General features: G+C 39.3%; 2 protein-coding genes across 3 annotated transcripts in view; both read right to left on the bottom strand.

Moving 5' to 3' along the window:
- The window catches only part of LOC106875601 (uncharacterized), a 44,125-nt gene extending 37,326 nt beyond the window's left edge, over positions 1 to 6,799 (bottom strand). Inside the window, exon 1 of one of the 2 annotated variants that reach the window (XM_014923817.3) lies at positions 5,204 to 6,799. In XM_014923817.3, coding sequence (XP_014779303.1) covers positions 5,204 to 5,510 — 307 coding nt within the window. In that variant the 5' untranslated portion in view covers positions 5,511 to 6,799. The remainder of the gene's footprint in view (positions 1 to 5,203) is intronic. The other variant, XM_014923816.3, reaches the window with a different exon arrangement.
- Positions 6,800 to 21,420: 14,621 nt separating this feature from the next.
- LOC106875603 (bactericidal permeability-increasing protein) overlaps positions 21,421 to 24,300 on the bottom strand; it is a 76,457-nt gene continuing 73,577 nt past the window's right edge. Inside the window, exons 13-15 of the mRNA XM_014923819.3 lie at positions 24,262 to 24,300; positions 23,127 to 23,203; positions 21,421 to 22,625 (exon numbers count right to left, since the gene is read on the bottom strand). The exon at positions 24,262 to 24,300 is cut by the window's right edge and continues 25 nt beyond it. Of these exons, the coding sequence (XP_014779305.1) occupies positions 22,581 to 22,625; positions 23,127 to 23,203; positions 24,262 to 24,300 (161 nt within the window). The 3' untranslated portion in view covers positions 21,421 to 22,580. The remainder of the gene's footprint in view (positions 22,626 to 23,126; positions 23,204 to 24,261) is intronic.

Genomic DNA, 24,300 nt, shown 5'->3' with positions numbered 1-24,300 from the left:
GGCAACCATTTACCCATCGTACTTTAGGAGTGGCTGTGTGGTAAGTAGCTTACTTACCAACCACATAGTTCCGGGTTCAGTGCAACTGCGTTGCATTTTGGGCAAGTGTCTTCAACTATAGCCTCGGGCCGAACAAAGCCTTGTGAGTGGATCTGGTAGTATATGTGCGTGTGTGTGTGTGTGTGTGTGTGTGTGTGTGTGTGTGTGTGTGTGTGTGTGTGTTTGTGTGTGTGTGTGTGTGTGTGTATTTGTGTGTCTGTGTTTGTCCCCCCAACATCGCTTGACAACCGAAGCCGGTGTGTTTACGTCCTCATAACTTAGCGGTTCGGCAAAAGAGGCCGATAGAATGAGTACTAGGCTTACAAAGAATAAGCCCAGGGGTCGATTTGCTCGACTAAAGGCGGTGCTCCAGCATGGCCACAGTCAAATGTCTGAAACAAGTAAAAGAGTATGTGTGTATAAATATTGTTATATTTCGGGACTGTATTTTTTTTTTTCCTTGCGAAATAAACACATGCACAATATATTCGTTCTTCGCTCGTTTATTATTGTTCTTATTTTATATTATGTCCATTGTCTGAAAATCTTTCGCCACATATCTATGACCTTGTCAGCGATTCTCGCTTTTCCTTCAGTTATATCTACGGCCATAATACAAACCACTATTGTAACAAAGCATAGATATCTATGTTTTCGGAATTGGAACTCTCGTACTAAGAATTTTCCAAGCAGACCTTTACATCACTCCACCATTGTTTAAACAATATTTCACGCATTTGGAGAAATCCTAAATATCATGGCAGACATGTTGATAACACCACACTTTTGGCTCCCCCACAAAACCGCAGATGTCAACAGCAGTTAGCCCTTGTCCCAGCTAGGCCTAAATATTAAAACTCCTTTTTAGCATCATTTAAGGGTTCTTTGGTAATACAACCACAACTCCTATTCGATTTCTTCTCCGTTTTTGTTTTTTTTGTTTTTTTTTAAATAAATTTCCTTCCAATTTTAAAGCAGAATTCATTAAACTGAACGACATAATGGGCTGACAACGACTTTAACCAGCTTTTGATAAGGAATTGGTTTTGTTGAGATAGCCTTTTGTTCTTTTCTGTCTTTGCCTTATGACAATACCATCTATGAAAGCACACAGAGGTACTAGGTGTTTTCTTATCATTCCCGCCGAGTCACTTCTTATACATCTCAAAAGCAAGTCTACGGCCATCTCGAAAAGCAAAGTAATAATACACTTAACCATAATGCCTGTAACCAATACCTGTCAGGCAAACTTGGATGTAAACCGTAAGAATATTCTGATACAAAGTTTACTTAAGAAATTCCCTCATACATTCAAATACGCAACGCAGTGTCCAATGCTTTGTATATCAGCGCATAGGGAACTAAGCCATAGGCATTTTTTAGATAAAGTCAAGCAAACTGATGGTTTCTTTTGCACCCTATAATAATTAACGGAGCTCCAAGTCATCAGGGAAGGCTCAAGTCAACGTAGAAATTTTTATTTTCCGTTTCTATGTCAAACCGTTGAACATTAGACCAGTCTGCTTTCTTTTGGAGAGAAATAAGATTTGGTTTGGTGCCTAGAAAATTAATACTGCGAGATATTTTCTGGTTCTGATTCCTGTCGATAGCATACTGGGCGAAAAAGAAATAAGAGTCTTTATATATATGTAAGTCTGCATATATATATATATATATATATATATATATATATATATATATATATATATATATATATATATATATATATATATATATATATATATATATATATATATATATATACATACATACATACACGTAAATGTAGTTTGTTGTTTATTGTAATTCTTATTAGCAGATGAAACACGTGTAATAGCAAATAGATAATAGCAAAAAGTACCCGATTTCCTGTTTTGTTAGAATGATAGATAGATAGATAGATAGATAGATAGATAGATAGATAGATAGATAGATAGATAGATAGATGTTCGCTTATGTTTTTAATTATTTAAATTCTTCTAAGTTTGTCACTTAGGCATTTACTCACAAAACAAGGGCACCAAATATTATTGATACAAATATAAATTTATAATCTGGATATAGGCGTAGGAGTGGCTGTGTGGTAAGTAGCTTGCTTACCAACCACATGGTTCCGGGTTCAGTACCACTGCGTGGCACCTTGGGCATGTGTCTTCTACTATAGCCTCGGGTCGACCTAAGCTTTGTGAGTCGATTTGGAAGACGGAAACTGAAAGAAGCCCGTCGTATACACATGTGTATGTATGTATGTGTTTATGTGTCTGTGTTTGTCCCACCATCATCGCTTGACAACCGATGTTGATATGCTTACGTACCCGTAACTTAGCGGTTCGGCAAAAGAGACCGGTAGAGTAAATATTAGGCTTACAAAGAATAAGTCCTGGGGTCGATTTATTCGACTAAAAAGACGGTGCTCCAGCATGGCCGCAGTCAAATGACTGAAACAAATAAAAGAATAAAAGAATAACAGAATACAAGCTGAAGGTTACGAAACAGTTATGCATGGTTATCCTTTCTCTTAGATTTCCAAAGAGATATTCACATCGGCAAAAGGTAGCTGACCCCTGCATCGGTACATGCTTTTTCTTGTCTGTCCCGAACAAAAATAACCGGCCTGTTATGTATGCATATATGAACGTATACATGTATTTAGCACAATGTGTGTGTGTGTGTGTATGTATATGTATAAATATATACATACACACACACACGTATATATATATATATATATATATATATATATATATGTGTGTGTGTGTGTGTGTGTGTGTGTATATATATACTCTCTTACTTGTTTTAGTCATTTGACTGTAGCCATGCTGGAGCACCGCCTTTAGTCGAGCAAATCGACCCCAGGACTTATTCTTTGGAAGCCTAGTACTTATTCTTTCGGTCTCTTTTGCCGAACCGCTAAGTTACGGGGACGTAGACACACCAGCATCGGTTGTCAAGCGATGTTGGGGGGACAAACACAGACATACAAACACATACACACATACATATATATATATACATATATACGACAGGCTTCTTTCAGTTTCCGTCTACCAAATCCACTCACAAGGCATTGGTCGGCCCGAGGCTATAGTAGAAGGCACTTGCCCAAGATGCCACGCAGTGGGACTGAACCCGGGACCATGTGGTTTGTAAGCAAGCTACTTACCACACAGCCACTCCTACGCCTATGTATGTATATATATATATATATATATATATATATATATATATATATATATGTGTGTGTGTGTGTGCTTATATGGGTAAGCAACATGAAATATTAAAACAAATAAGTTCAACACGCAAACAACGAGAGAAACAAATGGCAAACAGGCTTAAGTAACACAAAGAACGTCCCTTCATCATTTGTCAGCTGTCTATCTGCTCCTCATTTCGAGTATTGAATGACAATGTGTGTATATATCTATATATATGTGTGTGTGTGTGTGTGTGTGTGTGTGTATATATGTATGTATACTGTGCTAAATATTATAGAAAACCGTCATCAGCAAAGATGTGAGAATATTAATTGTTCTGTATTCCGACACTATCATAGTATGAGAGTAATCCTGTTCAACCATGACTTATTCAAATGCTCGGTGTCATGCAGACCCCTGGCAGTATGAAAGGAAAGGTAACAGAGCACCTATTCTGGTTTCCCTCGACTATAGCAGTTAATAGACCGGGAAACAGTTGGTTCACTGAATGCAAGAGTGAGTTGTATGAAAGATGTGGTGAGGAGATGGTTGGTGTGTGGGGTACGTTTCGAGAAAGAAAGGAGATGAGACGTGACATAAGATGCTCGACGGATTTCAACTGTAGCTGATTCGGCGTTTTATATTATGATGGTAAAAAAAAAACTTTTAAATTAACTGAACTACACACACATGTACACATTCTCACCCCACCTCATACACACATACCTACACACATATACATGCGTTAATCTCCCTCTCTGTCTGTCTTTCTCACTGTCACTCTCTTTCTCTCTCTCTTTGTATATACATATAATGTATGTATGTGTATATATATAGATATATATAACATATACATATATGTTATATATATACACGCATATATGCATATGTATATATGTTTATGTATGTATATGTATATATGCATGCATATATATCTGCATAGGTATATATTTTTATGAATGTATATATATATATATATATATATATATATATATATATATATATATATATATATATATATATATATATATATATATATATCTGCATATGTATATATGTTTGTGTATATATATATGTATATATATATATATACATTATATATATGTTTACACATTATATATATATATATATATATATATATATATATATATATATACATGCACATGCATATATACAAATGTTTATGCGTGTCTTATGGTCATAATGATAATCAAGCGATTATTGAAGGATATGTGTATAAAGCCTGCAAAATGTTAAACTTTATATAAATGTGGCTTGGAATAAAGCCAGGGCAGAGAAGGAGATAGCGGAGGATAGGGGTGTGTGTGCATATATGTGCACGTGTGTGTGCGCATGTGAGTGTGAATTTGCATGTGCGCGCGCGTGTGTTGTGTGTAGCTAAATACGTAACTTTCATGTAATCCGTGCTATTATGAGTATAACCATTTGGATATCTGCACTGCATGCATACCTACACCCAAGTGAAATACATGCATACAAGTAAACATAAATATGTGTATATATGTATGTGTACATACACATACACACATATTTATATATATATATATATATATATATATATATATATGTGCGTGTGTGTGTGTGTGTGTATGCGTGTGTGTACGCGTGTGCTTGTGCATATATATGTATGCAGATATATATATATATATATATATATATATATATATATATATATATATATATATATATATATATACATACTCACACATATATATATGTGTATGTGTATGTATATATATATATAAATTTACGTATACTTTAGATAAATTATAAATAAATACTTTGGGTTTATATATATGTATACACACACACACACACACATATATATATATTCATATATTCATATATTCATATAGTCATATATTCGTCTACTTATTTCCAGCTACGAGTGTGTGTGCATCCTATGAACCTACACTGCTATATATATATAGATAGATCTACTTACTTACCCAATGTTGTATAAGCCGTGTAATTTATCCCAACTTCCGATACGATGACGAGTGTTACCTCCGGTTTGGACACGTTCGAACGGATGGGTGGCATTATTAAGTAACTGCCCTTATCGAACTGCAGCGGGGTGGCCCCAGCGAGTACAAGCACGGGCCAGGGTCTCGTTAGCAGCGACCAGCATGCTATCACCATCATCATGATCATCATCTTCATTATCAATAGCATCGTTGTCATCGTCGTCGTCGTCGTCGTATTCGTCGTCATCGTCGTCGGCATCACTGCCAGCATGTTTGCGGTGTTCGACATGTGTGGCTGAAGATGTTGCAATGATGCGGCGGGCTCTTGTAACAACAACAGCAGCAGCGGTGGTGGCGGCGGCGGTGGTGGTGGTGGTGGCGGCGGCGGCGGCGGTGGTGGTAGTGGTGGTGGTGGTGGCGGCGGTGGTGGTGGTGGCGGCGTCGGTGGTGGTGGCCGTGGCCAAAGTGCTGGCTGCTTCCATTCACGTCGATGTCAACAAGGAATGCTACCGCCCTGTCCCTGATTCCAGTTGATGTCGGCTATCAGCATTCACCTTCGGCACCACCATTACCATCTCCGTTACCAATAACACTGTCAACAGACCGCTACACTCCAGGATTGGAACCTCCAAACGATCGCTCAGTCTTCCAGGAAAAGCAGCAAACGCTCCGTCCCACACTCATTCCTTCTACTTCTCTTTCTCTCTCTTTATGTAAGTGTGTGTGTGTGTGTGTGTGTGTGTGTGTGTGTGTGTGTGTGTGTGTGTGTGTGTGTGAGTACAAAGGCGTGATGAGAATTTCCTGACTTTTGGTAAAATAAAATACAAGAGGATCAGTTAATTATGATTTTATTCAACATATTCCCCTCTCACATTTACACGCGTATTGTAGTGGCCTTTCAGTTTTTCTAAGCCCTGTAAAAGAACTCGGCATGTTAGCCCTCTAGCCATGCCTTTCGCGATACCTTAAAGCCAGGAACGTTTCGAAATGCCCTCATATTTATATATACATAAATAAAGAGAGAGAGGGGGATGGAGAGAGAGAGAGACAGAGAGAGAAGGAGGAAGAGAGAGAGAGAGATGAAAACAAGTGAGGTTTAAAATTTACTACAGTTACGCTACGCCTAGAAATAATTCCGTGTCGGATCTACGGTTTAAATTGGATTTAGTACTTACATATCTCCAGTATACTACCAAGACATGATACTTAATGGCTGTCTTACCTCACCAGGAACGCTATGTTATCGTATTTAGCTTGTTCTAGCGTCTTACGTGTTGATGCAACTAGATTCCAGTGAATCCTATAACTAATCTAGATAGAGAGAGAAAGAGAGACAGACAGTCAGACGAACAAACAGATAAAGAGATACACAGACAGACAGACAGACAGACAGACAGACAGACAGACAGACAGACAGACAGATAGATAGATAGATAGATAGATAGATACCCTCAAATATCACTCGGCCGTCGCCTCAGAAAGAATGACAACGTTAGAAAATGTAGCCCTAGGTGGATTGTGTCTGGGATCGATTACGTCCTTGTTTGCACCAAGTCTATTTGATTAAGAATGGCCTAGGGTCAAAGAACAACAGAACATTGCTACGGGAAGACCACCCGGTTAAATGAAGGGTCACCCGAATTATAACATACATACGCAATACTTTACCCACAAAACTCTCAGAATCATCTAGGGGCGGTAATATTTTCCTGTTAATGAGGGTACTCAAGCATGGCCATAGCCTTCTGGATGGAAAACAAAATGCCCCACGGCATTACTGCAACTTTGTCCAAACAATACTATACCTTGCAATGTGTATGTGCGTGGATACATATATATATATATATATATATATATATATATATATATATGTGTGTGTGTGTGTGTGTGTGTGTGTGTGTGTGTGTGTGTGTATGTATATATAGATATATATATATGTATACGTGTGTGTGTGTTCGTGTGCTTGTGTGTGTTTGCGTGCTTGTGTATGTGTGTGTGGATATATATATATATATATATATATATATATATATATATATATGTGTGTGTGTGTGTGTGTGTGTGTGTGTGTATGTATGTATGTATGTATGTATGTATGTATGTATGTATTTATGTACACACACACACACACACACACACACACACACACAAACAAGTGCGCGTGCGCTAGTACCACCAAACGGTCTAAACACAGCCATCTACTCCGCTGCACGAGCCTCAATGCCGTCTTTCGACAGGGCTAGAAGCAGCAGAGAAATCATTCTCAAACCACATTGGACAGTTTTGTTTCTAAAATGCAGAAAAGACGAGATGGCCATGGTTGGAACGTGTATAAGTGTGTCAGATCAGAGTTGACTCAAGAATTAAACGTAAGAAAACTACAACTGCTAATTTTACGGCTGCTACTACTACTACTACTACTACTACTACTACTACTACTACTACTACTACTACTACTACCATTCATCATCCTAAGAAATCTTTCCATCCTACTTATTCTTGAGAAACTTAAAAAAGGCCCCAAACACGCACACACACACACACGTACATACACATACACACACCCATACACACATACACACACATAGGCGCACGCGCACGCGCACACACACACACACACACACACACACACACACACACACACATACATGCACTCACGCATGCACGCGCTACGTTAACCCGCAGACTCTGCTCCGGGATACACACCTCTATAGTTAGGTACCCAGGAACAACATTGTCACACTCCGATAAAGCCACCTCGGCCCACCTTTTCTTTCTCTCTCTCTCTATCTCTTTCTTTCTTTCTCTCTCCCCCTCTCACCTTTTCCCTCTTTCTCTCTCTCTCTCTGTCTCTCACACGCACACACATACACACACAGATCTTCCATTAAACCATACACACCGCCAGAAATAAGTGCAGCAGAGCAGTACTGTCCCACTCCGAGAGAGTCCACCTCGCTCACTTTCTGAACGTCAACAAGTGCGAGAAATAGCAGCCAAATTGAAGTCACCAAGGGAGCCTCTATTTTGTTATCTTTTATCTTTTATCGTTTACTTGTTTCAGACACCTGCCCAAGTTGTCATGCAGGGGGACTAGCAGCTAAATCTAAGCCATCATGGGAGCCCCTGTTTAGTCACTTAACCTGCAAGAAATAACAGCCAATTTACCGGCAATTCGCATCCTAACGTCTCAGAAAAATAAATAAAAGAAACACTGGACATTTTGTACTGGATTCCCTATTCAAGTGAAAAAATTTGAGATGATCACGGCTTGAATACCTTTGATCATAAATCTTCTAAATTAAGCGCCAGCCGGGGGTTAAACAGCAGCAACAGCAGCAACAGTAGCAACAGCAATGAGCCAATGAAGAAGAATTTACGCGGTTATTCGTCCTGCTAGAAAGAGCAGCTAAACTCTCTGAAATTATATCTTCACACTCTCTTTTACTTGTTTCAGCCATTTGACTGCGGCCATGCTGGAGCACCGCCTTTAGTCGAGTAAATTGACCCCAGGACTTATTCTATCGGTCTCTTTTGCCGGACCACTAAGTTACGGGGACGTAAACACACCAGCATCGGTTGTCAAGCGATGTTGGGGGGACAAACACAGACACACAAACACACACATATATATATATATACATATACATATATACGACGGGCTTCTTTTAGTTTCCGTCTGCCAAATCCACTCACAAGGCTTTGGTCGGCCCGAGGCTATAGTAGAAAACACTTGCCCAAGGTGCCACGCAGTGGGACTGAACCCGGAACCATGTGGTTGGTAAGCAAGCTGCTTACCACACAGCCACTCCTGCGCACATTAAAAAAATAAATAAATAAAACGGAGAATATCTAAAATATTGAGCGGAGTTTTGGTACAGTTGTCACGTGAAGTCCCATACTTCATGAAAAAGCGGAAAAGGTACGGAAGTAAAAGCGAGGAGCAAAAATATAATTTGTCTTTTTTTTGTTTTGTTTTTTTAACTATCAGAAACTCAATTTCCGTGATAGGAATCGTTGTAAGGAACACTAAGATTAAAGAGAAAAAGTAAACCGCAGTTTTTCTTCCCCGTGAAATACAGGACTATGAGGGACATTTATCCCAAAATTATGCCAAATAAGGTAGTCCTAGAGATCTTTCATTTTTCATCTTTGATTATAAGTCGGTTCGGTCAAGAAAGAACTGAAGATCAGCACGAATAACCCAAAGCGCTGCATCTTGGAGTATATAAGTGATAGCCATTAACTATAATAAGTCAGAAGTGAAGCACCGACCCATTGACTATATTACCGGCGGCGGCAGAAACGTTAGCACGTCGGGCGACATGCTTAGCGGTATTTCATCTGTCTTTATGTTCTGAGTTCAAATTCCGCCGAGGTCGACTTTGCCTTTCATCCTTCCTGGGTCGATAAATTAAATACCAGTTGTGTACTGGAGTCGATTTAATCGACTGGTCCCCTCCCCTAAAATTTCGGGCCTTGTGCCTAGAATAGAAAAGTATATTACCGGCGGCTCAAAGCAGGACCGTCTGGACATCACAACAATAGCAAACTTCATACCTGCAACTAACACCTCAATTATCACTACCACCAACACCACCACCAACACCAACACCAACATGAACACCACCAACCCCACCTCTGGACCATCACCCCTACCGCTATCACCTTCAAAAGCACCATCAAACATCACCACTACCATCACTACAACCACCACCACGCCATTACCACCAGCCGATGAGGAAGACTCTACAGGGAGTCTCTACGTGGGTGCTCGACCAGCTAGAAACAGCAGCCAAATCACTCTCAAATTTCTCAATCTGTTGTTAAAAAGAAGATGTTGGATAGGCGTGGCTATGTGGTAAGAAGTTTGCTTCCGAAACCACGTTTGGTTCCGGGTTCAGTCCCACGGCCTGGCAAGTGTCTTCTACTACAGCTTCAGGCCGACCAAAGTCTTGTGAGCGGATTTGGTAGACGGAAACTGAATGGAGCCCGTCGTATATATATATATATATATATATATATATATATATATATATATATATATATATATATATTCGTCATGATAGATTGCTGACCACTACATTTATATTTTTTTTTCCTCCTTGTTTCTCTCTTTATTTCTTTCTGTGTTCCTTTCAGTTGAAGAGCGTAGGCTCGAAACGTCAAAGACTTTCTCTATTCCCGAGCGTTAAACTAATACATCCATTTGTTGTTTACACCACATGTCTTCGTCTGTTGTTTTTTTTTTCGTAAATTCTCCCATATATATATATATATACATACACACACACATACACACACACACACATACACACACACACACACACATACACACACACACATATATATGCACGTGTGTGTGTGTGTGTGCGTTTGTCCCACTACTAGCGCTTGACAACCGGTCTTGGTGTGTTTGCATCCTTGTAACTTAGCGGTTCGGCGAAAAGACCGACTGAATAAGTACCAGGCTTACAAACTAAGCACTGGGGTCGAGTCATTCGACTAAAAATTTAAAGCTGTGCCCCAGCATGGTCGCAGTCTAATGACTGAAACAAGTAAAATGTAATGTTGTCTTGAATTCCTTGTACACAGGGAAAAGAGAGGATGGTCACCTCTGGAACATCTTTGCACGTGGGATTGTTCGACCAGTGTTGATTTGGTCGGGGGTGGGTGCTAAACCACAACGACCGTTGCCATCGTCACCACCACATATCACCACATCGCCCTAACCCTAACCCTATCAGCCCCCGCCACCATCACCACTACAATTATCTCGCAATTATCCCCTACCCAACCACTCTATGAACTAAAGAGAAAACCCTCTACGTGGTCGTTCGACCTCCTAGAAATAGCAGCCAAATCTTTCCTCAAATTACATCCAACTGCTATATTCATGATAGGACAGGTTAAATAGTGTGAGGCTATAGTTTAAAAGACGGGGTTGGTCACAGTTGAACTGGCCCCTGATTATAGGTCTGTTTAATCAAGATTCACTTAGGGTTGAATGACAGCAACAACAAAAACCCTCAGTCTTACTGCAAGCCTCTTTATTATCACCACCACCACCTTCACCACCACCACCACAACGACCAATACTACCAACACCACCACCCCACCATTACGATCACCACTTATACTACCACCGTGAAGGCGCGTGGCTTAGTGGTTAGTGCATTCGACTCACGATCGTAAGGTCGTGAGTTCAATTCCCGGCGACACGTTGTGTCCTTCAGCAAGACACTTTATTTCACGTTGCTCCAGTCCACCCAGCTGGCAAAAATGAGTTGTACCCGTATTTCAAAGGGCCAGCCTTGTCACACACTCTGTGTCACGCTGAGTCTCCCTGAGAACTACGTTAAGGGTACACGTGTCTGTGGAGTGCTCAGCCACTTGCACGTTAATTTCACGAGCAGGCTGTTCCGTTGATCGGATCAACTGGAACCCTCATCGTCGTAACCGACGGAGTACTCCTTTAGATGCTACCACCACAACTATTACAACGACCAATACCACCACCGCCAACGTCACCACAACCAAAAATTACCACCACTATCACCACTACGGCAACTACTACCAGCCTTCAACTCTCACCACAACCATCACACCACCCCCGCCACTATCATCACCGATATCCCTCATCGCAACCCATAATCATTATAACTGCCACCACCACCACCACCACCACCATCCCTGTAACCATGAGAACCACCACCATCACCACCACCACTACCACCTCCACCACCACCACCACCACCTCCACCACCACCACCACCTCCACCACCACCACCACCTCCACCACCACCACCACCACCTTTTTACTGACTCTTCCTCTCAACTCGAACAGTCCCAGTCCGACAATAAAGTTGGATTTCAAGTGGTTCGCTGTACTTACCCTCCTACTACGAAGTGTGAAGTTTCGTTGAAGGGGTGGAGACGGGAGAGAAAGAGAAGGAGAGAAAGAGAGAGAGGGGAATTCCCGAAATAATGAGAAAGAAAGACAGAAAGGAAGAAACGATGTGTGGAAAGTTAACGAAAACATAGGAGCCAATGGTGGTGGCAGCTTTATTACTGGCTAGGAGGGGGGAAGGTAGCAAAATCTTCACTCGTTCTTTTGCTGGCACGTTCACTCAAAGGCTCACATCCACTCACCTAATTACACTCACACTCGTAATCCTGTATACATTCATTTATTTTAGCAAACATTATTTACCCTCCCAGTCCATGTGTGTGTGTGTGTGTGTGTATCTGTGTGTGTATCTGTGTATCTGTATTTGTGTGTGTGTGTGTGTGTGTGTGTGTATGTGTGTGTATCTGCGTGTGTGTATTTTGGTAGGGGGGTGTATGTACACATTAAAAATCAAAATGCAACATGTAACGATTAACGAAAATAACCCTTTTCCCCCGTTTTGCAGTCCTATTACAGGTATTTCATTTTACGACTCTCTACGAATTAGTTCTCCGCTCTCAGCATCGGTCTTCGTCGCACATCTCAGGAGGTAATTTCATAACGAAGCATCCACAGCTTTCCCCACACTCCGTCAATTTACTACTCCACTGTCCTTCTTAATTGCAATGCCAACCAAATATGACATTGTATATTTACCTACAACTCCTCCATATCCCATCTCTACTGGAATGAATCACCGTACAATGCTAATATCGTGCTTCACGCGATCCCAAAACTATCCATATTTTGACCTCTTTTTTTTTACATGTGTCTACTCCGTATTGCTTTCATATTACATCATTAAATCAATTATCAAAACTGTGTATCCGTTCGAATATTAAAATAAGTCAAGGAATCAATTCGTTATTGCAGTATGGCTAGAAACGCGAACATCTCCTTTCAAATCCATTTGTACCTTCTAATCTTTCGTAGCATTCATAAGTCAAGGTCTTTGCATTCCTTTTGTTTACGGTCCTGCATTACCATTTCACGCCACGCAAATAAGGTAGCAATTTGGCATTGGCTTTCATTGCTGATATATAACTAATCGGTGGATAAACGCAATATTTGGTTATGCCACCAGACATACCCTGCAATGGACGGTTTGCATGCTCTCTTTGAATGCATAGCTTCTTTAGCAATCAGCAGTGTTACACCAGACCCATCCCCCAGGTTCTGGCAGAGATGGAACCATATCATCCACCCTGAAGGAATATCCAGGAATAACCTGATGGCTTTATTTTCTATAAATTATTCTACGAAAGCTTCATTTGTTCAGCTGTCACCCACGCAGTTCAATGTTCAAATAGATCTCAACCCCACTTCTGTATTTAATTTGCGAACTTCTATAGTCACAAAATCTCATCTACCTTTTTTTTTTTTTTTTTTTTGTTTTGGCGAAATAACTATTAGTTCCGAAATATCTGTTAGTTCCGTTTTGCACAATACATTCTAATCTTTTATTCTCGGTTTTTTTTTTTTTTACTCAGAATCCATTTTCCTACTGCTAACACAAATAACTGGTTGTCATGAACAATGTCGATCACAGAAGCACATGCCGTTATGTGGCAATATGTTTAGCTAGTATAAACGCCCACCAGCAAAGTTAAAAGCAGTTGCAGTTGTGCAATAACATCAAATTAATCAGTTCCTGTAAAGCATGGCGGGAGACTTATCTGCTCTCTTAGGAATTTGTTAGCATACTGTTCTACTTTCTCCATTACAGTCAACGATATTTCCGGCACTTAAGTAGCCATAAGAGCTTCGGCAAATGGCCATGCTGATAACACCACACCTTGAGTTTTCCTGCCAAATGCTGTGGTCAGTTGCAGCTGGCTCATATTTCAATTAACTTTGATCCCACAACCTTTCTTAGCACCATTTAAATGCACCGTGTAGGTAGAGTACAAAGGTTCTTGTATACTTTCTGATCGTTGGAGTCCACTTTCCTCAAATTCTAATTTTGAACTCTGTAATCTGATCCCTGTTATTGACAGATTCATTCTTTCCTTCATTGAACTGCGGTGATGCTGGAAGAGTTTAATTGAACAAATTGGCACCAGTATCTACTTATTTTTTAAAGCTTAGTACTTACTATAACGGTCTTTTTGACCTACCCGCTAAGTTACGAGAATATAAACAACTCAGCTTCGGTTGTCAAGTGGTGGGGGACAAACAAGACACGCACATACATACATACATACATACATACGTACATACATAGGTACACACACACACACAGATACAGGGGGCTTCCACTCAGCTTCCGTTCTTCAAATTTTCTCACAAGGCATTGGTCGACACGGGGTTATAGTAGAAGATACATACCAAAGTTACTGCGCAAAGGGACTGAAACCGTATGCTCATGACGCAAACTTCTTAAGCTACATGGCCATTACTAGCGATTTTCTTCTGTCTGCTTTCATATAAGCTGACATAGCCTGTACTACCGTGCAAGGAGAACCTTTGTATCCTGTTGCCACCTTGGCCATAACGATTCACATATGTTCGAAGCTGGGAAAATGCTAGGCATATTACAACCTTAATTTGAAACGAGTTGCTGCTTAAGCTATCCACAGTCAACTCCTAAGTCATTAATGAAAAAAAAATTCTTTAGATTCAGGTTATATACCAAAACAGATCTTATCCCAGTCTGTCCTCCCGGTTTTCAAGCAGAGAAACAGATCTCTCGCAGTTAACTATCACCCAGTCTCACTCACCTCCCATATCATTAAAGTATTTGAAAAGGTGGTGAAATCAAGGATAGCTGGCTTCCTGGAGAGCCACAATCTCCTAAATTCAAAGCAGCATGGCTTTCGCTGCGGCAGGGACTGTCTAACCCAGCTCTTACACTACATCGATGATATCCTTAAAACCTTGGGTTCAGGTTCAAACTCTGATGTCGTATCTTGACTTCAGTAAAGAGTTTGACAGAGTCGACCATGATACCCTACTGTCAAAATTGTCAAATGTTGGAATCCGTGGAGAACTACTACACTGGATCGAGTATTTCCTGGAGAACAGAACACAACATGCTGTGATCGGTGGAATCCACTCAATCCCAGCAAAAGTCATCAGTGGTGTCCCTCAGGGGACAGTCTAGGGCCCGCTTCTCTTTATAGTCTATATAAACGATCTTTCCAGCGTCATAAAACACAGCAAAGGGAAATATTCGCTGATGACTCTAAGCTCCAGAAAATTATCAATGAAGCAGAAGGAACTGAACTCCGGTCTGATCTCCATGCCGTAAGTCAAGGGGCAGGCAAAAGAAAATGCAACTAAACGAGGGAAGATTTGAGCTGATGCATTTTGGAAGAAAGACTATGCTAAAACAGCCATACTTTCTTCCCTCTGAGGAACCGATCGTGGTAGCGAACAATATCAGAGACCTGGGTGTAATTGTTGATAACAATCTCAGCTGGAGTGCCCACACCAACACCAAGGTCAATATAGCTCGTAGGATGAGCACCTGGATCCTTAGTAACTTCCGGTCCAAAGAACAAGGTGTCATCATTCCTCTTTTCTCCTCCTTTGTACGGCCACACCTCGAATATTGCTGTCCCCTGTGGTCTCCCCATACAAAACAAAACATCTCGAGGATTGAATCACCCCAGAGGTCATACGCTAAAAGAATTAAGGGCATGACTGATCTCGATTATTGGGACCGCCTTAAAGCATTGAAACTCTATTCTTTCCAGCGCCGCCGTGAGTGATACATCATTTGCACGATGTGGAGAATATACTTCCAGAATTGCCCAAACGACCACAGCATTAGCTTTAAAATTCATCCAAGGCTAGGACCACGGGCCATACGTCCTCTACCCAGTTCAGGATCACAACATAAATACACTGCAACACAATTTCTTTTCCTCAAGAGGCCCTGCTCTATTCAATTTTGTTTCGCAAAACAAAATTTTTTTCAAAGAATAAAAGACGACAACAAAAAGAACACCATCCAACAGTATTATGAACAAACCATGAACGTTAATACTTCCCGTTTCACCTTCATCCAACGGAAAAAATATGCCTGTCTATAAAAAAAAAAAAAAGAAACAATTATGAATTGTAATAGAAATCACACCAGAAAAGTAATTGAATGCAATTTGAATAGCGGAAGTGTAGGCTAGAACATGACTAGAGCACGAGAGCTCTATCACAGTATACAGTCGCACACACTTGATTTTGATAAAAAGCAAAATGGAAAAGGAAACACATACTTATATACTTACTTTCATACATATGTACATAGATACTTACACACCCATGTACATAGATACACACATACACACACACACACACACACACACACACACGCACACACACACACACACACACACACACACACATAACTTTTATCTCTTACTTGTTTCAGTCATTAGACTGCGGCCATGCTAAGGCACCATCTTGAAGAACTTTTAATTGAATGTAACGACCCCAATACTTCTTTAAACGTGGTACTTACGCTATAAATTTCTCTTGCCGAACCACTAGTTTAGGAGGACCTAAATGCATTGACACAGATTGTCAAAGGGTGATGGGGGTAACAAACACAGACACACACACAGATATATATATTCATATATATACGACGGGATTCTTTCAGTTTCCATCTACCAAATCCATTCACAAAGCTTTGGTCGGCCCGAGGCTATAGTAGAAGACACTTGCCCAAGGTGCCACGCAGTGGGAATGAACCCGGAACCATGTGGTTGGTAAGCAAGCTACTTACCACACAGTCATGCCTATACATATATACATGTATATATGTATGTATGTATAGATAGATAGATATGCATACATATATACTACTTAGTTGTTTGTGAACGAAGCAGTAATAATGCCAAAAGCTAATTTTTATATCCAACTTAAGACCAGGCTAAGTTGGATGTGTATAAATGTACGTGTATATATATATATATAAGAAGGTTTGGAGGTGATGTACAGGAATTATATATTAGAAAAAATAAGGTACTCAGATATCTGGATGATTATACATTTACAGATTTTTATTTATATGTTATATGTTTTATAAGTATTAGCGCTTGCACCTATTCTTGTAGGTTCTTCAAATATGATTTCACTTCAGAGGATCTGTCTCTTTTTATAGTATTATTGAATGTGAAGGGGTGGAGAGAGATATATAGGATAGTAAAAGAGGGTTAGGAATGGAGGGAAAAGTGAGAGAGAGAGAGAGTGTGTGTGTGTGTGTGTGTGTGTGTGTGTGTGTGTGTGTGTGTGTGTGAGTGTTTTTGTGTTGGTATATGTGTGGGGGTGGGGTACCTATGTATCTGAAAGGAGTGTCAATGGGAAAGAGAAGGGAAGGAAGAAAGAAGAAAATTCTGTTTATAGCTGGTCAGTTCTTTCAATGACAAGTTTATTCTTGGCCTTTAAAAATGGCAAAACCAGGCGGCATTGTTTGGAAGAAAGCTGTTTTTCAAAGAGTTGGTATCATTGTCCAGTGGAAGAGAGTGTGTGGGTGTGTCTTTGTGTGCGTGTGTGGGTGTGTCTTTGTGTGTGTGTGCGTGTGTGTGCGTGTGTGCGTGTGCCTATGTATCTGAAAGGAGTGTCAATGGGAAAGAGAAGGAAAGAAAGAAGAAAGAAAGGAATTCTGTTTACATCTATACACCTGGTTAGTTCAAAAAGGTTTTCATATTTGTCTCCTACCTTTTTGAACTAAGCAGCTGTAAAGATGTAAACAGAATTCCTTTCTTTCTTCTTTCTTTCCTTCTCTTTTCCATTGACACTCTTTTCAGATACACACGCACACACATGCACACACACACACACACACACACAAAGACACACCACACACTCTCTCCCACTGGACAATGATACCAACTCTTTGAAAAACAGCTTTCTTCCAAACAATGCCGCCTGGTTTTGCCATTTTTAAAGTCATTGAAAGAACTGATCAGCTGTAAACACAATTTTCGTCTTTCTTCTTTCAGCTTTCACCTTTCCTTCTCTTTCCCATTGACACTCCTTTCAGATACACACACACACACACACACACACACAAAACACACACACCAACACAAAAACACACACACACTCTCTCTCACTTTTCCCTCCATTTCTAACCCTCTTTTACTATCCTATATCTCTCTCTCCACCCCTTCACATTCAATAATACTATAAAATGAGACAGATCCTCTGAAATGAAATCATATTTGAAGAACCTACAAGAATAGGTGCATGCGCTAATATTTATAAAACATGTAGCATAATAAAAATCTGTAAATGTACAACCATTTAGATATCTGAGTACCTTATTATTTTTTCTAATATATAATTCCTGTACATCACCTCCAAACCTTCCAATCTCTCTCTCTGTCTCTCTCTCTCTCTCTCTCTCTCTCTCTATATATATATATATATATATATATATATATGAAATATCATATTTGTAAATCTCTCAGAGAGAGTTAAGCAGTAGTGATGCGATAAGGTTGTTGTATATTGTCAACTCAATGTGACAATCCCAATAAGGGAGTATACTACTGCTGTTTAGCCCTAGGAAGCTGGACCGCTTCCTGTCGGCCTTGGCACAATTACTGTGTCCTTATGTTTGCGAGGGGGAGACAAGCTCCTCCACTCAGCCTAGCCAGCATTCAGGGACATGTTTCTGAGTCTTTGCTCGTCATCAGGCTGATGACGAGCAAAGACTCAGAAACATGTCCCTGAATGCTGACTGGGCTGGGTGGAGGAGTTTGTTTCCCCCTCGCAAACATAAGGACATGTAATACTATAATATAAATAAATCAAGGCCGACAGGAAGCGGTCCAGCTTCCTAGGGCTAAACAGCAGTAGTATACTCCCTTATTGGGATTGTCACATTAAGTTGACAATATACAACAACTTTATATATATATATATATATATATATATATATATATATATATATATATATATATATATTTATACACATCCAACTTATGAAAATGGGGTCATAACCCCGAAATATTGAATACAAGGTAAGTCTACATTAATTCACATATTTGTTTTCTTGTGATTTACCTTGCATTTACTTCGCATTGTTTTGGCCTTAACCACGATCTTTTATACAATATATATATGTGTGTGTGTGTGTGTGTGTGTGTGTGTGTGTGTGTGTGCGTATGAATGTATGTATGTATATATATATATAAAGATAAATTAAATAGAGAGATACGATTGACAATCCAATGATTTATTTATATTATAGTATTACATGATATACTATGAATATAATATAACATAATATTATATTATATACTGTTTATGTTATATTATATTCATAGTATATCATCTAATATCATAATATATATAAACTATTGGATTGTCAATAGTATCTCTCCGTTGTATTATATCCATATTTATATGGTATTCAACTGACGTACCAGTGAATTGAATGTTTAACACACCCCTTTGAAAGATGTCTTTTCCTCAGTTTGTTACTATATATATATGTGTGTGTCTGTGTATGTATGTACTGCGATGATATGGGAAATATATATAGCGACGGTATCATCCTACTTTTCACAGGAGGGTTGCTTTTAGTCTCCTTCCAACTCCCCCAACCCGCACACACATAGGCGCGCACGCACACTTGCACACTCGCGCACATACACACATTCCTTTTCAACATCATCAATATGGAGATTAGTGCACCTCTGGTTCAGAAAATCCATTTCCAACGGTGTGTATATGCTCACATACATACATACATACATACATACACACATACATAAATACATACATACATGCATACATACATACATACATACATACATACATACATACACAAACTTTCCTACTTAATCCAGTGTCACTTTCCATATTATTTGTAATCATATACATATATATCGTATTTTGGCCACTAATAATGAGTGTGAACGACAATGGTTTAAATAGGAATGTTGTTATTATTATTCTTATTATTATTGTTAACCCCAATTCAACCCTGAATGATGGCACTATTTCATGGAATTACGATCTATGTAAGCCAGTCCTTATTTATTTACATAATGTTAAGAAACTGTCAGTGCGTATTAATTAATAACTAGAACACCGACATAATGTAATGAGATTAAATTTGTAAATTGAGTCATAATCGTACGTTTAATATACATAAGTTTATCCTCGTTTTGAAAATAAATCCGAGTGTTAAACTATAGAACTCAGGGCTGCCAATCAAAAGAATCAAGAGTTTAGGTGATTAATCGATTAGTAACGGTTTTCATTAAAGCCCTCGTCAGGATCCCATAATTTATCTTGGTTGCTAAGTGAAAATACTCAGCATTTTATGAATACTTTATGAAAACTGTAAGTTTAGTCATGTTCGTCTTGTGCTTATTTACGTGGTAGAACAAAGATGGGAGCATGTGCTAATTAAATAAGTATTACGTTATGTTACACGTGTCTGAGGGTGGAGGCGCAATGGCCCAGTGGTTAGGGCAGCGGACTCGCGGTCATAGGATTGCGGTTTCGATTCCCAGACCGGACGTTGTGAGTGTTTATTGAGCGAAAACACCTAAAGCTCTACGAGGCTCCGGCAGGGGATGGTGGCGAACCCTGTTGTACTCTTCCACCACAAGTTTCTCTCGTTCTTACTTCCTGCTTCTGTTGCGCCTGTAATTCAAAGGGTCAGCCTTGTCACACTCCGTGTCACGCTGAATATCCCCGAGAACTACGTTAAGGGTACACGCGTCTGTGGAGTGCTCAGCCACTTGCACGTTAATTTCACGAGCAGGCTGTTCCGTTGATCGGATCAACCGGAACCCTCGACGTCGTAAGCGACGGAGTGCCAACAATAACACGTGTCTGAGGAACGCTCAGTCACTTACACGTAAATTTCGAAGTAGGTTATTCGATTGATCGAACAAATAAATCCTCATCGAATGTCAGAGATCCACCACCAATAATGATATAAGAAAATTTGAATAAAGAGCAATACAAATAGTGAAAGTAAATAGTTTAGTGGTTAGCGTGTTAGACTCATGATCGTAAGATTGTGGTTTCAATTCTTGATCAGGGTAATGCGTTGTGTTCTTGAGCAAGACACTTCATTTTTCGTTACTCCAGTACACTCAGCTGACAGAAATGAGTATTCCTGCGAGGGATCTGCGTCCCATCCAAAAAGGAATATATATATGCCACAGAAACCTGAAAACTCACTTTATGTGTCTCTATGACTAGTGAAGGGGTTTTATTCTTTTTTAATAAAATGAATAGAATACATAAGAAAAAAAAAGTAAGAACAGAACAAGACTAATATATAATATCGTTTATTGAATAACGCAAACAGGGGAAAAAAAGAAAATGAAACAAGACTGCAAGAATCTGTTTTAACAGACATTGGACAAACATGATTCTGTGGTTATAAATTCGTTTTACAATCTCGTGCTTTCGGATACGATCTCATTGTGCTGCACTTTGAACCTGTTTTTTTACGATAACTTCGGGTTCACCAAATCCTTCAGCAAAATTGTTTAAACGGTCACTGTACAGAAGCCCATCAGATGAGATGTGTCTGATGTATTTTGGTTTCTTCTCCCTTTCCTCCACCTAACTCCGCGGAGGTCATGATTTCTGCCCTTCTTTCTTTGACTAAGCCATTAAAAAATGTATCAACAAAGCGAATTACAATATGGCTGTTAATTCTTTGTTTGTCCAAGCATTTTCATAAGTTTATCCTAAATGTCCATGCTTGTTTCAGACATTTAGTTAGCCCTTGTTGAATACGTTCTGAGTAATATATAGCTTTCCTTTCTTAAGTCTCGAGATATTCTGGCGGTTGAAACAAATTGGGAATGGGTATCATATATGTTGCATATATGCCATGGTAATATGTCCCGTATGTCACATGGGACACATAGGACTGGCAAAAAGTTTAACAGGTTTTGAAATACATCGTGGTTTTTAATACAGGCCCAAGGCCAGAAATTGTAAAGGAGGAATGATAAAGTCGGTTATAACGACTGTAGTGTTTGACTGGTTTGTTATTTTATTGACACCGGAAGAAAGAACAAAGTCCACACGGGTTGTATTTGAACCGAGTATGTAAAGATATGAAACTATATACTGCAAAGTAGATGCTCTACTGATTCTGCCAATCCACCAGGTTTGTGAAATGCACAGCAAAAAATATACGTCGTCGTCGTCGTCGTAGTCGTAGTAGTAGTAGTAGTAGTAGATCGAGATTTTAATTCTTACCTTCATTCTTCCTTGTAATTGTAATTTTATGTAGATTTATTTTTGTTTAGTTTGATGCTTTAGTTATGTTTTTGATTTACTTTTTTTTTTTTTTTTGTTTTCTTTTCTGAGAATTAATTGTCTTTGTTTTTTCACTTTTTTTCAGTTATTTGAATACTGTTTTTGCTTTGTTTTGTTGTTTTTTTACTTGATTTTTATCCTTTTCTTTTAAAGAAATTAAACTTCATGAATTATCAAATCAGTCCCTATTACAGCAGCATTCTGAAATAGCAAAAGAAAAAATATATATACCTCGAAAAATAACAGTAGCGTGAACTAATTGGATTATATAGGGGTTATCCTCCTGGTAACTCGGTGGATTAAGAAATTGCTAAATATTCCATCTCAGAATGCGCTGGAATGGTTTATGCGTTGAGAAATATTGCTTTCATATTTTGGCACAAAGCCCAGCAAGTTTGAGGGGGAAAATAAGTCGATTACATCGACCTCAGTGCTCAACTGGTACTTATTTTATCGACCCCGAGGGAATGATGAAACATATTCTTATAAATACAGAAATAATTCTTTGTGACAATGCTAAAGAATTATAATTTCAGTGACATATTATGACATGAATTAACAATAATAATAGTGTGATGACAAGTTAAACTGTTGAATAACACATAGTCGATACTTTGGAACCAGACTGAAGACATATAAATACGATGAATGCAGTGACAATTCATTATGATGGAAAGAAAAAATGTTTTTGTTTTGTTTTACCTCCATTAGGGTGAGTTCTGTGTCTCTGAAGCTAACCTTTTGGGGAATCACAAGAGGAATGCCTTTTGCTCCGTAGTCTGTGAAAAACGAAGTTAATTGTTATAAATAGGACAACTAGAGAAAGACGTGGAGAAAAAAGATAGTAACATACGTAAAGTATGGGAGTGCGGAAGAACGCATGTGTGTGTGTGTGAGTGTGTGTGTGTGTGTGTGTTTATTCTTTTATTCTTTTACTTGTTTCAGTCATCTAGCTGTGACCATACTGGAGCACCGCCTTAAAAAAGACAATTGTATCGGCCAGGAAACGCACCCCAGGCCGCCCGCGTGGCAGGCGAAGATTCTACCATTCTACCACTGATGTGTGTGTGCGCGCGCATGCATGTATGTATTCTCCTGTTTGGAAAGGGAAGCTTATTGCCATCGGAGGCCGAGGGCGAAACACTGCAATTTGTATATCTATGTTGTTGTTATTGCTGTTGTCGCCGAACACTCTTTCATCAAAAAGTGTCCAATCTGTTATTTTCCTATGACCACTAGCATATCTAGAATTACATGGCTCAATGCGTCTTTCCTTATTTTTCAAGCATTAGATGTAATTTGAGAGAGAGAGAGATTTTGCTGTTGTTTCTTGGAGATCAAATCACTACGTTGTGCCTACAACTGTGGTAGCTGGTTTTGCCTAAACTGTCACAAACCCAGATTGCAACACAACCTTCTACTTCTGTCACCAAACTGGACACTATATGACGTGGGAAGGAAGGAAGGAAGGAAGGACCTTGTTATTCCTCGTCTATTCAAGATGTAGAGTCAGAAGGCGTTATTCATGGTTTGCGTCGACAAATGGTAGTGATTTTGCCCTACGATTTGCACACGAAAACAACTAAGTGCAAGATATCAATAGCTTCCTGGATGAAACAAAAGAAGTTTAACGTCTTTACATAGCTGAATGTGAATAAAATTGTTTATTCGTAATCAGCTTAACACTTTATTAACAAACGTTTCAGTTCTACCGAAAATTTAGATTTACCATCTTCCTTGAGCAAATTAATTTATTCTATTTTATGAACATTTTATACACTACATGTAACATAAGCTAAAAAGAGGAAATATGAAAATGAAAACGGAGTGACTATACCATTAATGAGAGGGACGAGGTAACCTTGAATAACCAATT

The sequence above is a fragment of the Octopus bimaculoides genome, chromosome 5, assembly GCF_046866305.1.
Source record: "Octopus bimaculoides isolate indiv1 chromosome 5, ASM4686630v1, whole genome shotgun sequence".
Classification (NCBI taxonomy): Eukaryota; Metazoa; Mollusca; class Cephalopoda; order Octopoda; family Octopodidae; genus Octopus; species Octopus bimaculoides.
This window is presented reverse-complemented; position numbering and strand designations above follow the sequence as displayed.